Below are 13,420 nucleotides of genomic sequence, written 5' to 3'. Positions count from 1 at the left end.
CAGTGACCATGAATCACTTGCGGGCCCATCCGGGTACGAATTTCGGGCGCGGCAGTCGACTTGCAGCCATCTCAACTGTTCGTCTTCCCATCAGGACTGGCCGGTAAATAGCTACCTGGCTTAAGTTAGGAGGTGTGTGTGTGTGTGTGTGTGTATGTGCATGGAATGAATACATAGTAAATACATGCAAGGTTAAGAGACGGGGCAACACGAGTGTAAAGAGTCTTCCGCACCTTTTCTCTTTTTGTAGCTGCTAGACAGCAGGGCCCAAATCAAGGCCATCTCATGTATGCGCTCTCTCTCTCTCTCTCTCTCTCTCTCTCTCTCTCTCTCTCTCTCTCTCTCTCTCTCTCTCTCTCTCTCTCTCTCTCTCTCTCTCTCTCTTATATTTCAAGGTGCCCAATTTATCCAGTATTCCCTCGGTGGACTGCCGACAGACTGCCGGGACCAGGATTCGAATCTATTCCGGTTTAACCCCAGGCTGCCCCACCATGTAAGTAGAGGTGGGACGATAAAATTACGGACTAGATATATATCATTTCACAGGGGAGCGTGATAGCGTTCGTGGCCATCCTGGAGAGAGAGCCTTGCTCAACGGCCTTGTCCACATGTTACTTTGTTCCTAATTTAAAAGTCCCTATCATTCCGGGATGAGAAGCGTTTGTTTAAAGTCTTGTGTAAAAATAGACTCCTTTCTGTGTGATACCAAAGTCACTTGAATCAGTTTATACGTGGATCGGGGAGGTTTAATATGGATCAAGATGCATATGATCACTGGTCAATGTGATATGTGGGGTAGGGAGGAGAGAGCACACGAACCAGGACTCCTACCGTTAGATCACTGCCTCGTGTGATTAGTGGGTCAGGGAGGAATTAGCATGTATCAAGACCTTGCGCTCGATCATACCTATATGGTATGTGGAGCAGGATGAACTGAGTAAGGATCAGGGATATCATATTCCAGCGTGTTGGTGACAAGCGCCACTCCGTAATCAGTGTTGTTTACGTATTCGGTTGTCATGGTTGAGGTTTGAGACTGAACGAAGATCACGCATATACTGAAGGATAGAGTGGGTAGGCGATAGGACTGAATTCTCAACCCAAATCAGTCTCCCGCGTCAGCACTTCACTCCCCTTCTCTCTCTACATGGGATATCAGACATCATCTTCACTTCATCAGACATTCAATAGGCCAGGCAGAACATGGCCATGCATTATTCCCTTCCACGTCCAGATTGATGTGATAAAGCAGGTACAAAAGAAACTTTCAGCCCTGCTGTCATTCCGCAAATGAACAGCTTATTGACGTCCTGGAGGGAGCAAAGCTGTCATTAGAGGCTAGGGACCGAATGTACCGATGCTATATTATGCCATCGTCATTATGGAGAGCGTGAGTTATATGCCACATTATTTACGTGGATTTGGACGAGTCTTTACTTCACAGGTGGTCGACCACTGTCGCATTGTCATTCTGAAAGGATGACAGGAGTGAGTCTTTGGTGAATATCGACGGGGAATATCACACAGAGGGCGAGCAGTGGAGTATCTGATACCCAACAAGCAGATTCCGAAACATAATAGAGAATCAAGCTCAATATAGCGACCCCCACCATTGTTCCAAACCTTTGTAACCCGGACGCCATGCAGCTCGGCCCTCTTTACACCGCCTCTCCCGCTGCTGACGGTGAAGGAGCGCAAATTGCGGCTTCGTGCCGTATTCTGTGGTTGACGAGTCTTGCAGGTAGAAGACACGTGAAGAAATGCAGGAAGACATCAGGCAAAATGTTAACGAACATGACACGAAGCTCAGTCGGCGGGTGGGAACACTCGACTTCCGTCAATACTGGAGAAACGACGAATTCAGGTCGTGGTCTAAGACCAGAGAGTTTTGTTGTGGGCTGGGCATCAACAAGACGGTCCTCAGGCCGCATATATTTTTCGGCCATATCATTGGGGGGGAATGGTCGTCAGTTCGTATTCCTTTGTATCATTCTCATGTCAGCTGCCTATTTCTAGAACCATCATTCTCATGTCAAATGCATGGTTCATATTTTTGTCGTACCTTTAAGCTTCTTAAGGAACGAGCCGTGAAGCTCAGCTTTAGCGTACGTGCTTAAACGTATAGGTTTTTTTTTTTCAGAAGAATTCCTATATCTTGTTCCAATTGCGATTCATTTATCTTGCTTAGTTGAAGGCGCTTGGCTCCCGTTGACGCGCTGTTGAGGTGTGTTCTGCACGGAGGACAACAAGAACGTAGTCCTGGTAGGCCATTTTCTGTAAGGAGGATTCAGAGTTTTAGTTTTGGAGAGAGTCGTGATTCCCCTCATCTGCCCGAGTCTTTACCTAAGTAATGCTGCGGTCCACTTAAAGGAAAACGATCTGCCTTTAGCTTCCATAATGCCCTCCCACTCGGCCCAGCGAGCCGGTTAGAGCCGGTGCGAGACGGCGGGTTTGAACCGGATGGATCCGGTTCGGGCGGCGAGAACTGTGTGGGAGGGGATAGGGAGGAGGTGGGTAGGGTAGTTAGGTCAGGCGGTCCGCCACACGAGTGCCACAAGGTCACATTGCTATGTTGGTGACGCAGTTGAAGCTTAGGGCAAGTGAGGCTGACATATTTGCGTGGCGTTGGCCAAGTGATGTTTGTTGACGTGTCGCTCCGTTGGCCTGTGCAGCTGACATGGGTTTTATTTATTGTTGTATTAGGAAACACTGGCACAGGCATACGCAGACTTATATATATATATATATATATATATATATATATATATATATATATATATATATATATATTATATATACATACACACACACACACACACTCACACACTTCGCCATTTCCCGCGATAGTGAAGTAGCGTAAAGAACAGAGGACTGAGCCTTTGGGGATTATCCTCACTTGGCCCCCTCCTCTGTTCCTTCCTTTGGAAAACTAGAAATGAGAGGAGAGGATTTTCAGCCCCCAGCTCCCTTCCCTTTTAGTCGACGTTAGCGTGTATAAGAAATCTGGGGACAAAAGGGCGCCAGTGGAAGACAGGCGAGCGACCTGTGCCGAGAGACGTGAGGAAGTGTATCTCCAGGGACGGAGTTCGCGTGGTCTCGTACGTAGGAGTGTGTCTTAGCAAAGAGGAAGTTAAACGCTATTACCACAGGAGAATGTTATGGTAAAACGGAAAAGGATAAGAGCAAGCCAATACTGTCTCTTACCTCTCATCACAGATAGGCAATGACACATAGAGTATAAAACATAATCAGAACTTAGTTTGCCAGTTTTGTGTCTGTTTACAGTTTACAATATGAACCTAGTTTAGCAGGGAGTATGAGGGTCGTGCTGTTGAAGAGCCGGTCATACTATTATGCTCAAGAGTTTTAAAATTATGCATTATATTTCCATAAGAGGCAAAATCCCAATCTAAGTCGATGTACATTGTAGCCGATTCCTTTTACAGACCTGATTTTGTCTCTGAAGTCTGCCAGATTCGTTGGCACGACACTACCCAAAGACCACTCCTTTAGGATGGACCTAAAACTTGCAAATAACACTGGAGTGTTTGACACCCAAACGGCAGACAAATCTAAATATGGAGAAAGTTTTCAAGTTGACACAGGGATGGCTCTTACTGTTATGTTTTGCTTTAACTACCCATAGTCTTGTTTGAACTCTGTAGCTGCATGTTGGAACCCTCAAAGTTCCCTGAAGAAGGTGTTTAAGGTTTTTCGATTTGATGCTATAACTTGACTGTCTCAGTAACCCCTGGCAGTCGACATCCCATACCCTAATTAACCAGACCTTGACCTTATTTATTCCAGTGTTGCATTGCCCCAGTCTTATATGGTTCTTTCATACATACCGTACTCGCCTTGACCATATGTGGCATATGACATTTTAAACTCTGTCACGTCCTTGCGCGACCTTGAAATGATACCGTGCTTTATTAACAATCCTGGGAATCGAGATGAAAGAACAAAACGGAAAATATCTTTTTATTTTCTCTCTTTCTGGATTCTCTTCCGTTAATTTCATTCCTGGCCAAAGACAAGAGCTTTGTCTCTTAACCCAGACCTGTAAAACAGTTTTCAAAAAAGTAATCCTTTGTTGCAATGCAATATGTCAAGAGAGGTATGTTAGATCGGTGATAGAACGACCCGTTATTGAGACTGGACGTTTCATACGTTCACCGAACATACAATTGGCTCCGTTTCCCCCTCAGACTTACGCCAACGGTGATTGCAATCCAAGTATTATTTGGTTAAGCTGACTTTAAATGGGAGGAAAATAAATGCGCGGGGTGTTAGACTCTTCGGAGTAACAGCTGGATTCGTGTCCTAGGAGCAAGTGTGACGGGATGGGGTGAAGGTCGTCTCCAACTATTCCTTGCGCTTTAGGATGGTAGATCGGAGTGGTAGCTTGGTTGGCACGAAGCCCGTGTACTCCGGTCTGCTCTGGGGAGTAGGGTTTTACGTTCTCGGTAGGATGGTAAGAAGCTTTGTACCTGCCAGTAGTTTATGTACTTTACTAGTGTACTGTTTACACACACACACACACACAACGCATCCACACGCAAATATATATCCCTTGTAATGAATCACATACACACGTGAAGCACTGACATAAGGGAACTCGCTGGGCAAATAAACTTTGAGGATTCAAGCTTTCGCCTGTATTTTTTAATCCATTTTTGATAGGCATTCGAAAGCCTTGAGCTTCTCTGTTGATATATCCTGCGAGTTTAGTCACACACACACACACACACACACACACACACACACATATATATATATATATATATATATATATATATATATATATATATATATATATATATATATATACTCAAGGATCATGTGGGATTAAAGGAAGAAAAATGTCTCGTTCCAAATGTTACTAAACGTGCTTGGGTTGCAGAGAGCATCCGTTTTCTATAATTGTGTTTGTGTGTATTGATGTAGCTCGTCCGCCTTACTTTACTTCTTGCTTCAGGAAGTGTAACCCATATAATGACATTGTTTCCTAATAAATGTATGGTGTTAGTTTTTGAGTCCTATACGCAAAACTTCGAATCCCTCTTCGGAAAAGCTTTGGCTGTGAAACAAAGGAATAACCTGGAAAGATATTGCGGACGTTGGATTATCTGTAGTATTTCAGTATATAGATTTGACCGGATGATCAAGGCGTGATAGAAGTGAAAAAAAAAGTTTGGAAAGTGAAAGTCATATATATTTATTAAAGTTGCCCCAGGATCCCTTTCTTGAAGTGATCCTCTTGTTACCACAGGACCCCTTTGCTAGGCGCCATTGCAGCTTCAAGGCTGCGCTACTGCCAGGAGTAGGGAATTGATGGACTTCATGGAGTGAGGAGTTCTTCGAAGATACTGCACTCTCTTGACTGGAGATAAAGCTCGCCGAAGGTGACGCTTTATTCGCAGTGAAACCAGAGAGAGAGAGAGAGAGAGAGAGAGAGAGAGAGAGACTGCTGAAGACGGGTGTACATTATTTGTAGATGACTAGAATTATCGTGTTAATTTCATGGATAAGTCTTAAGTGATTTACCTTGTCTTTTTTTTTTTCTTGTGGAGGCAGCCAGGTTATTTAGCAGGAAGTTTTTACATTCGAGACACGAGGTCATCCTGTAACCTTGGATTAGTTGCATTAGTTCATCCATGTTCCATATTTTGCAAAAAAAACTAAAACAAAAACGTGAATTTGCATTTGATAGCCTCACAAGGCAGGAGAATATCTTATCTTTCTTTGACCTTTTATCTGTAGCAAGAGACGCAGATCTTGCACTTCAGCTGTGACAACCATTTATTACTTTTTCGTAGCTGTAAAAAGAAAAAAAGTTTGATCAGGTGGCTCTGTTACCTCGTTTTTGTCTGTTAGTCATGCACTGGATGAAGTCAGTTGAGTTAGCGAAGGTGAAGCAAGAACATAGTCAATTAGCTTGGTTGTTGATTCAAACTCCAGTTTAATATGGTGATAAAACACACTTCCATAAATATTTATTTCTAAGTTTTTGTGATTTGAATGTGGACGAAATACACGATGCCAGATCCATTAAACATATATGTGAGTAATTTTTTTTTTTTTTTTAGTAATAATAGCAATATGGATCTGAGATTCCAGAGTGTTTTTGCGAATTTTCCAGTATTGTGGGTCGCGGGTTTGGCAACCGCGGGAATGCAATAAGCCGGTCGGCAGTCTTGTTTACGATTGAAATGTTATGAGCATGGTAGAAGCAGGTGTCCTTGAGCAAGATATTAAGCTTCACGATTTCCTTTATTCTTTTTACGAAAATTTGTCTTTCTCACCTGAGAAGGATGATGTGATGTGGGGTTTACGTGATCGACATAGGGTTTACGGTAAGGAAGGAAGCATGAAGGTTAAGCATGAGGTTAGCGGAACGCCTCAACTTCCCTTCCTAACTAACAGACGGTCAGCCACAGCTCATACTTCCATCTCTACGAGTTAAATGCTAAAGAAAAGGACTTACCTGAACAAACTTTTTTCAAGGGAGTAAGTTTGAATGCCGTTCTCCTTAAAAAGAAGTGAATATGATCGTCTTAATGAGGTAAGCCATCATTGAACCCAACTCTGCCTCAAACGTCCTTGTGTTCTTGTTTTTACTGTTTTTTTTTTTTTTTTTAAGTTTCTGTTGGATAGCAGGTTCTCTCAGGTGTTACCCCAGTATTCAGGTGTACATACAAACATGTGTAGATCTTAATGGTCATACACCTGTGACGTCTTTGCATTTCTAAACGTTTGAGTAGATTTGGTTTGTGATGTGTAGATGCAAGCTTAGCAAAGATTTGGTCCATTTTGCGGTTATTTTTACCATTGTAGGAGCAATCCAGATAGCCTAGCATTTTACGTTCATGATTAACTAAACTTGTATGACTGGGATTCGATCGACATTCAGGTCATGGACATTTCTTACTGAGGCAGATATTCTTGAATACGATACCATACTTTTGAATGCGTCGGGTTACACAATTTTGCGAAGACTCATTTAGCGGGGCACTAGATGGTTAACAACCTGGATAGACTAATATCCGTAAGATGGAAAACAAGTCCGAAGTTCCAGAGATATTTGTTGTGTCACCGGATTGCTGAGGACCAGGTCTATTGAGTGGATGAAGTACGGATTGCTTGGCTTAGCAACCGTCACTGAGCCCAGACCAAGCCTAGCCGGGTTACTCACCATTCAAAGTAAGATCAGGTCTCACCACTTCATCGTGTTTCTCTGTATTTATAAAGACTAAGAGAGATTTGGAGTTAACAGTGTATTTTCAGCGAAAATGACCTCTTTCTGCCTTTATTATTCATATAAACAACCGTCTTAGTGCCAAAAGTAAGACCCGTCCCAAGAGAACGGGCTGTTATACGATAAAAGATTCGCGCCTGGCTCGCACCTGGCGAATCTTTTAAGAAGAACCCTTCCCTTTAGCCCATGTGACGGCGGCGTGCTCCCTAAAGGTCATGTCTTCGTCTTACCTAAACCGGTTCACTGCAGGCCTCATGGGTTTTATGTTCAGGTTGAACTGCTTTCGAAGGCACTCCTGGGAAATACTGCGCACCGAGTAATCCTACACTTGGTCTGTAAGAGGCCTTAGGGAGTTTGATGTGCATGAATATTTAGATTAATCTTTTGGGTGTGAGGTTAGGATCCTCACACCCCTCTTTAAACCTTATTGAGGGGTCAAGTCAAGAGACTATGCCACCATACCCAAGCTTCGTACTGTCACGCTCAAGAAATTTAATCGTATCATGATTTATTAGTAATGTATGAGTTGATTTTGATGTGACCTAGAGTGATGGAAATGCTTTGTACTGCAGGAGCGGCAGAATGGTGGAGACGTGGGAGTACCCTCCGGCTCAAGGGCTCTACGACCCGTCCTACGAGACTGCAGCCTGTGGCGTCGGCTTCATCGTCCACATTGATGGCGTCGCGTCATCCAAAGTAAGTACATTTGTTGTCTCGTCGCCTTTTTCACATAGCGCTATTCACTGTTTGAGAAGGGGGGGGGGGATACCTGGATAGCTAAATTTTTCTTTCACTGTGAATAGTCTAAGCTATCATAACCCAGTGGATGATGGGAATCTGGAGCTTTGATAAGAACTTAAAATGCATTTGGTATAGTTAGGATGTGCAATGAGTGAAAAAATATAAGGGAATGTGTAATTTGAATAAGATTTCTGGTAATTTTATAACAAACTATTCATGCTCTTCTGATTTTTTTTTTTTTAATGTGTGCTCACGGGTTTGTTTTGAGTTATAAACGTGTGTGATTATTTCACTTTTACGAAGCAATAAGATAAAAGACTGACAATAAAGTGGAATACTCTTTGTGTAGGGAAGATGAGCCAGTAGCGGGCGGGTAGGTTTATTATGTAACGCACAAAATGCCCCTCATGATACTCTATACCACACACCACACCGGCCCTTAGTAGGCACCATTCAGTTCACCACATGCACAAATACAGTAAACATACACATATTTTATCCAGCTATGACCTTTCGGTGCTATTTGGTAGCTGGCTCTGATCATCTCTAAGATAAGCATGACCGTCCATTCTGGAGCTGGATTATACTTGTAGATCTTACAGCCCCTGGATCCCTTTTGTTGTCTAGTCCACGTCTGACTGACAGTTGGCGCATGTTTCCGTGTTACGTTTTGTCGTATCGCGTATGCGTCTTTCATAATCACCCCTCATTTTATTTTTCCCTTTTCGTAGTCTAGTGCATGTCTCACACTGTTAGTGTCTCTTTCTGTGCACGCATATCGTCTTGGGGATGTTTCACAGTATTATGCGGGCTTTGCACGGTGCATTAAACACACTAATATACGATAAACGCCACACGTCAACGGCACTCCGCCAACACACCTCGGCGTCTCGCCAACACATCACCATACTTCATCTCCCCCACTACCCCCCACCCATCATGATAAGGGAGATTTGTGATGGGTTTGTGTAAGAATTACGGCGTCATTCAACCCTGGTATCAGACGTTCAATGGCATATCTTGTTATCAGTGAGACAGTAGAAAACTGCCTTGTCGGGTCAAAGGGCATCTAGTTGGGGACGCAATAAGAGTGGAAGAGATTAAAGGGTTCGTAGAGATAGCTGGTGAATTAGATAATGTAGGGAATATTAATGTGGGGGGCTGATGATGGAGATAGTGTTATTGGTTTTGGAGGAGCCTGAGGTGAGTATATATATATATATATATATATATATATATATATATATATATATATATATATATATATATATATATATATGCCTTTCAACAGCCTCTTGGTAATTTGGTCGTTTGGTCACTTCGAGGCTCGTACAGTTCGAGCCCCATTTGTATCCTGTTCAGACCAGAGACTTTGTACGTATAAATATGGCTATCTGGTAACTCTACCCCAGTAGCCTGTGGTGGAGGGAAGGGGGGGTGGGGGGGTGGGAAATGGCGTTTTGTGTTCGTGGTCACGTCATGTGCACATGATCATGCCCTGTGCACGTGATCATGTTTACATGGTCGTGTCTTGTTTACCTGTACACAAGTGTGACGTGCTGGCGATCACATTTTATGCACATAGTGCCTTTTCTATGAGGCCACAGTTTGTACACATGATCCCGTATTGTCCACGTGATCTCGTCTTGTGCATGTAATCGCGTCTTGTGCCCAGTGCTCATATGCCGTCTTCATGTGCGCACTGTTTGACATTAATCACGTGGTGCCGAGTTCGACGTGTAGTGTGATTAAACTCGTGCACGTGGCTATAAAAATGTTTTGTACACGTGCCATTCAGTGCACGTGGAGCGTGGTATATCTGTGCACGTGTCAGGCTTTTTTTTTTTTTAACCTGTCTAATGTGTTGTGGACTTGATTGTTTGTTCTGCGTTCTCATTGAGTCTTAAGTAAGTGATCATGTATGAAGTACGTGATTATCCAGGTTTGTACACGTGGTTACCCTGTTTTGTACACGTGATCAGCTTCTTTGTGCACATGGTCACCACGTTATCTTGATTTACGAAACTGATAACCTTCTTGTGCACGTGACTACCCAGTATTGTGCACATGAGCGTGTTTTCACTTGAAGCCATGTGTATCTGACGTACACATCTGTGCGTATGAATAATCCAGTACGCTTCGCCCTTTTTGCAGACGACATTGTTGTCATTTGCCTTGAAAACTCGTAGTTCGCATTGTGCTCGTAGAATTTTGCCTTTTCTCCTAATACGGCACTGGTGACCCTGTTTTGCTACGCACGTCCAGGTCTAGGTAACTGGCCCTGCTTTCATTTGCAGCTGAACTTTTCTGGTGCCAGCAGACCATATCCCATTGTGTGCTCATGAAAATATCCAGGGCATTCGATCTTTGTACGTTCCGCTCCATCTGTCCTCGCCGTGCATAGCATCAAAAGCTCTCTGAGTATCGCCTTTGTCAATCTTCCTTCGTCGTCTGAAGTCGTACTTCAACCTGCAACGTAACCTCCGGTGATTACCTCAAGAAATCTGGATAAGATACTCAAGTGAAACGTTGCGCAGTTGTTTCCCACCAACTGAAGAACTGACTGGCATAAGACCCATAACTCTATAGTTTGGATTTAGCCTGAGATATGTTCCGTATTATAGAAAAGGTTTAACGTGGAACTTCCCCCGTTTCATAACTGGAAGCAAATGCCGCCTTTGGCCATGAAACTGGATACAGATGTTTTAGGTTATTTTTCCGGACGGTATTTTCATCCATTCTTCCTCCACTGCCAACAGCTTTGCTGTTGCAATGCAGGCAACATGTATCCCTGTGGAACACCTGTCGAGCATTTTGAGCACGTAATCATGTCTTGTAAATTTCACCGTAGTCCAGCAACACGGAGACATGTTGCAGTGAATTGTGGAAGTTTTGGATGGATATGAAGTTGCAAGGTTTTACTATTGTTGCAGCGTTATCATATTGCAGCATTACCAGTGTTTCGTGGTTGAATCAGTTGTTGTTAGGGTTAGGTTGGACCGACGTATTATTTCGATCTGTCCTCACGTGGTGATTTTGATGTTGGCGACACCCTGTTGTTGGTGGCTTTGGTGGTAAGGGGTCTGGGGAACCACTTGGTAATGGTGGTTTTTTTTTTGGGGGGGGTCCGGAAAACCATGTTTGCCTGTCGTACTTTTGCGTTTGTTATGTATTTCATCGGGTAAATACATAGTTATACGTGAAAATGTGGTTTTGCCCATTGTTCTATAGAGAGGTAGCGTGCTTCCATTGTCCCCTGTTCTCACAATAGCTTCTCTTGCATATTTTTTTTTCTTTGTCTTATTTTTAGCCATCCGTTGTACCATGTTTCTTGCTCGTTAGCTTTCTCTAACTTCCTTCTCTCATCATCTTCGTTTACCGTTCATATTTTTTCTTCTTTCTGCCACCATCTTTACCTCACTCTTCCATGTACTTACGTCAACGCCACTGTTATTTTGATGGATACTCGTTTCTCGCTTTTCTTTTTTTCTGTTCCAGCACCTTCCCTGGTTCGTTCCCTAGCGGGCGTTGTCTCCCCCCCCCCCCTCGCCCTCTCCCTCTCCCCACACTCCCAGGACCGCCCATACCTCAGGCCGGACCTCTGGGTGAGAGGGAGAGACATGTTTGAGGGGTGGGCGGCAGTTGACAAATGTTACGAGCAGGGAGGAGTGCTTACACCGGTGACGGTGGCCTCCGGTGTCTCGGTGCTGCCGCCAACACCGTATTGATCCTTCTCCTCCACCACCACACCACCACCACCACCACCACCACCACTCCAATTATCACTACTACTACTACTACTACTACTATTAATGATAATAATGATAATGTTAATGCTAATTGCTGTTACTGCCACCCTTCACCACTACTGTCGCCACTACCCTCTACCAATTCTACCACTGTCCTCCGCCACCACCACCACTATTCTCCACCAGTACTACCACCACCAGCACTACCCTCCACAACCACCAACCCCTTAGCCCGCAGTGTTCCCTCGTCCGTGGGAGAGGAAAACTAGGTCAAGCTGTATGTGGAGGTGGTTGAGTGGTCAGGCAGGAGAGAGAGAGAGAGAGAGAGAGAGAGAGAGAGAGAGAGAGAGAGAGAGAGAGAGAGAGAGAGAGAGAGAGAGAGAGAGAGAGCATGGGTTGCAAGGTTTCACCTGTGCAGGGATTGCAGAATATATATTCAGGTGAGGGCGAGGGTGGCCTGTAATCCCTCTGGAGAAGCGTAAAAAAAGAGAAAAAAAATTCTTTACCATCGTTCGTGTATTTTAGTTTCTTGGGTCGGTAACCTGCGCCTTGCAGTCGTGGTGGGGGCGTGCATGAAGTCATGCGTCGTATCTACCGGAGTCGCTGATAGACTTTGGACTGTTGTTGGCCGTCTATCGACGTCAGGTCGTAAAGCCGCCAGACGAAAAATGTCGAAACACTTTCCTTAAGGTGTTCCAAGATAACTGTATCACCACACTCACTCCTGCTGATTAATGTACCACCCTCGTTGCTTCCCGACAGATGCCGTCATAACTGAACCTCCTGCTGTGATTTAGGGACCGTTTAGGGAAAAAGCGTAGTCATGTGAGAATATAACTTTAAGGTAATGATTGGTATTTTTTGTTTTATGTTGAAGAATGTACAGTTGGTATTATATAATTGGGAAAATATGGGGTGCGGTAAAGAATAATGTAATAGAGTTTCATCCCTTAGGAATATATATATATATATATATATATATATATATATATATATATATATATATATATATATATATATATATATGCACAATCACCAGTGGAAAGAAAATAAACACGATGAGTACTTTCGTTTAATACGAACTCAGAGTATATATATATATATATATATATATATATATATATATATATATATATATATATATATATATATATATATATGTATGTATATATATACTAGAACCCTTTCACTTAAGGGGCTCTTGCAACTTTATACTTGCGCTACTTCTAGTACCAAGGAAATGATGGACTCCCTTGAAGTGAGTGGTTGAAGAACGAGGAGCACCACGAGTGTGAAGCTCCCTCCCCCGAATGCACAATTAGGCAAGTGGTAAACCTCCTTGCTTTGCCCAGGGCCGGGCGGCTAGAGAACGAGTCTTGGAGGTCAAGGTCACAGCATCGATCCATATCTAAAGCGCTGTGGTTGTTAAGATCTCACACACACACACACACACACACACACACACACACACACACACACACACACACACACACTGCAGGAGGCTGACCAGGTCAGCAAAAGATCACTGTTACATCCCCGCCTCACAGCAGGCAAGGGATTAGGTCGCTACATCCCGTCTTTTCCCTCATTTGCGGCAGCAGGAGTGAGGCAGTGTTCCTAGTTGGCGAGAGGTTTTGATCCCTTGAGCACGACGGTGCGAATTTTCAGCACG

At 43.7% G+C, this 13,420-nt stretch overlaps 1 protein-coding gene across 2 annotated transcripts in view; it reads left to right on the top strand.

Moving 5' to 3' along the window:
• Window positions 1-13,420, top strand: part of LOC139758785 (uncharacterized) — a 129,255-nt gene that overhangs the window by 10,042 nt on the left and 105,793 nt on the right. For both annotated transcript variants that reach the window (XM_071680586.1, XM_071680584.1), the window contains exon 2: window positions 7,831-7,954. In XM_071680586.1, coding sequence (XP_071536687.1) covers window positions 7,841-7,954 — 114 coding nt within the window. In that variant the 5' untranslated portion in view covers window positions 7,831-7,840. The remainder of the gene's footprint in view (window positions 1-7,830; window positions 7,955-13,420) is intronic.

The sequence above is a fragment of the Panulirus ornatus genome, chromosome 31 (genome assembly GCF_036320965.1).
Source record: "Panulirus ornatus isolate Po-2019 chromosome 31, ASM3632096v1, whole genome shotgun sequence".
NCBI lineage: Eukaryota > Metazoa > Arthropoda > Malacostraca > Decapoda > Palinuridae > Panulirus > Panulirus ornatus.
This window is presented reverse-complemented; position numbering and strand designations above follow the sequence as displayed.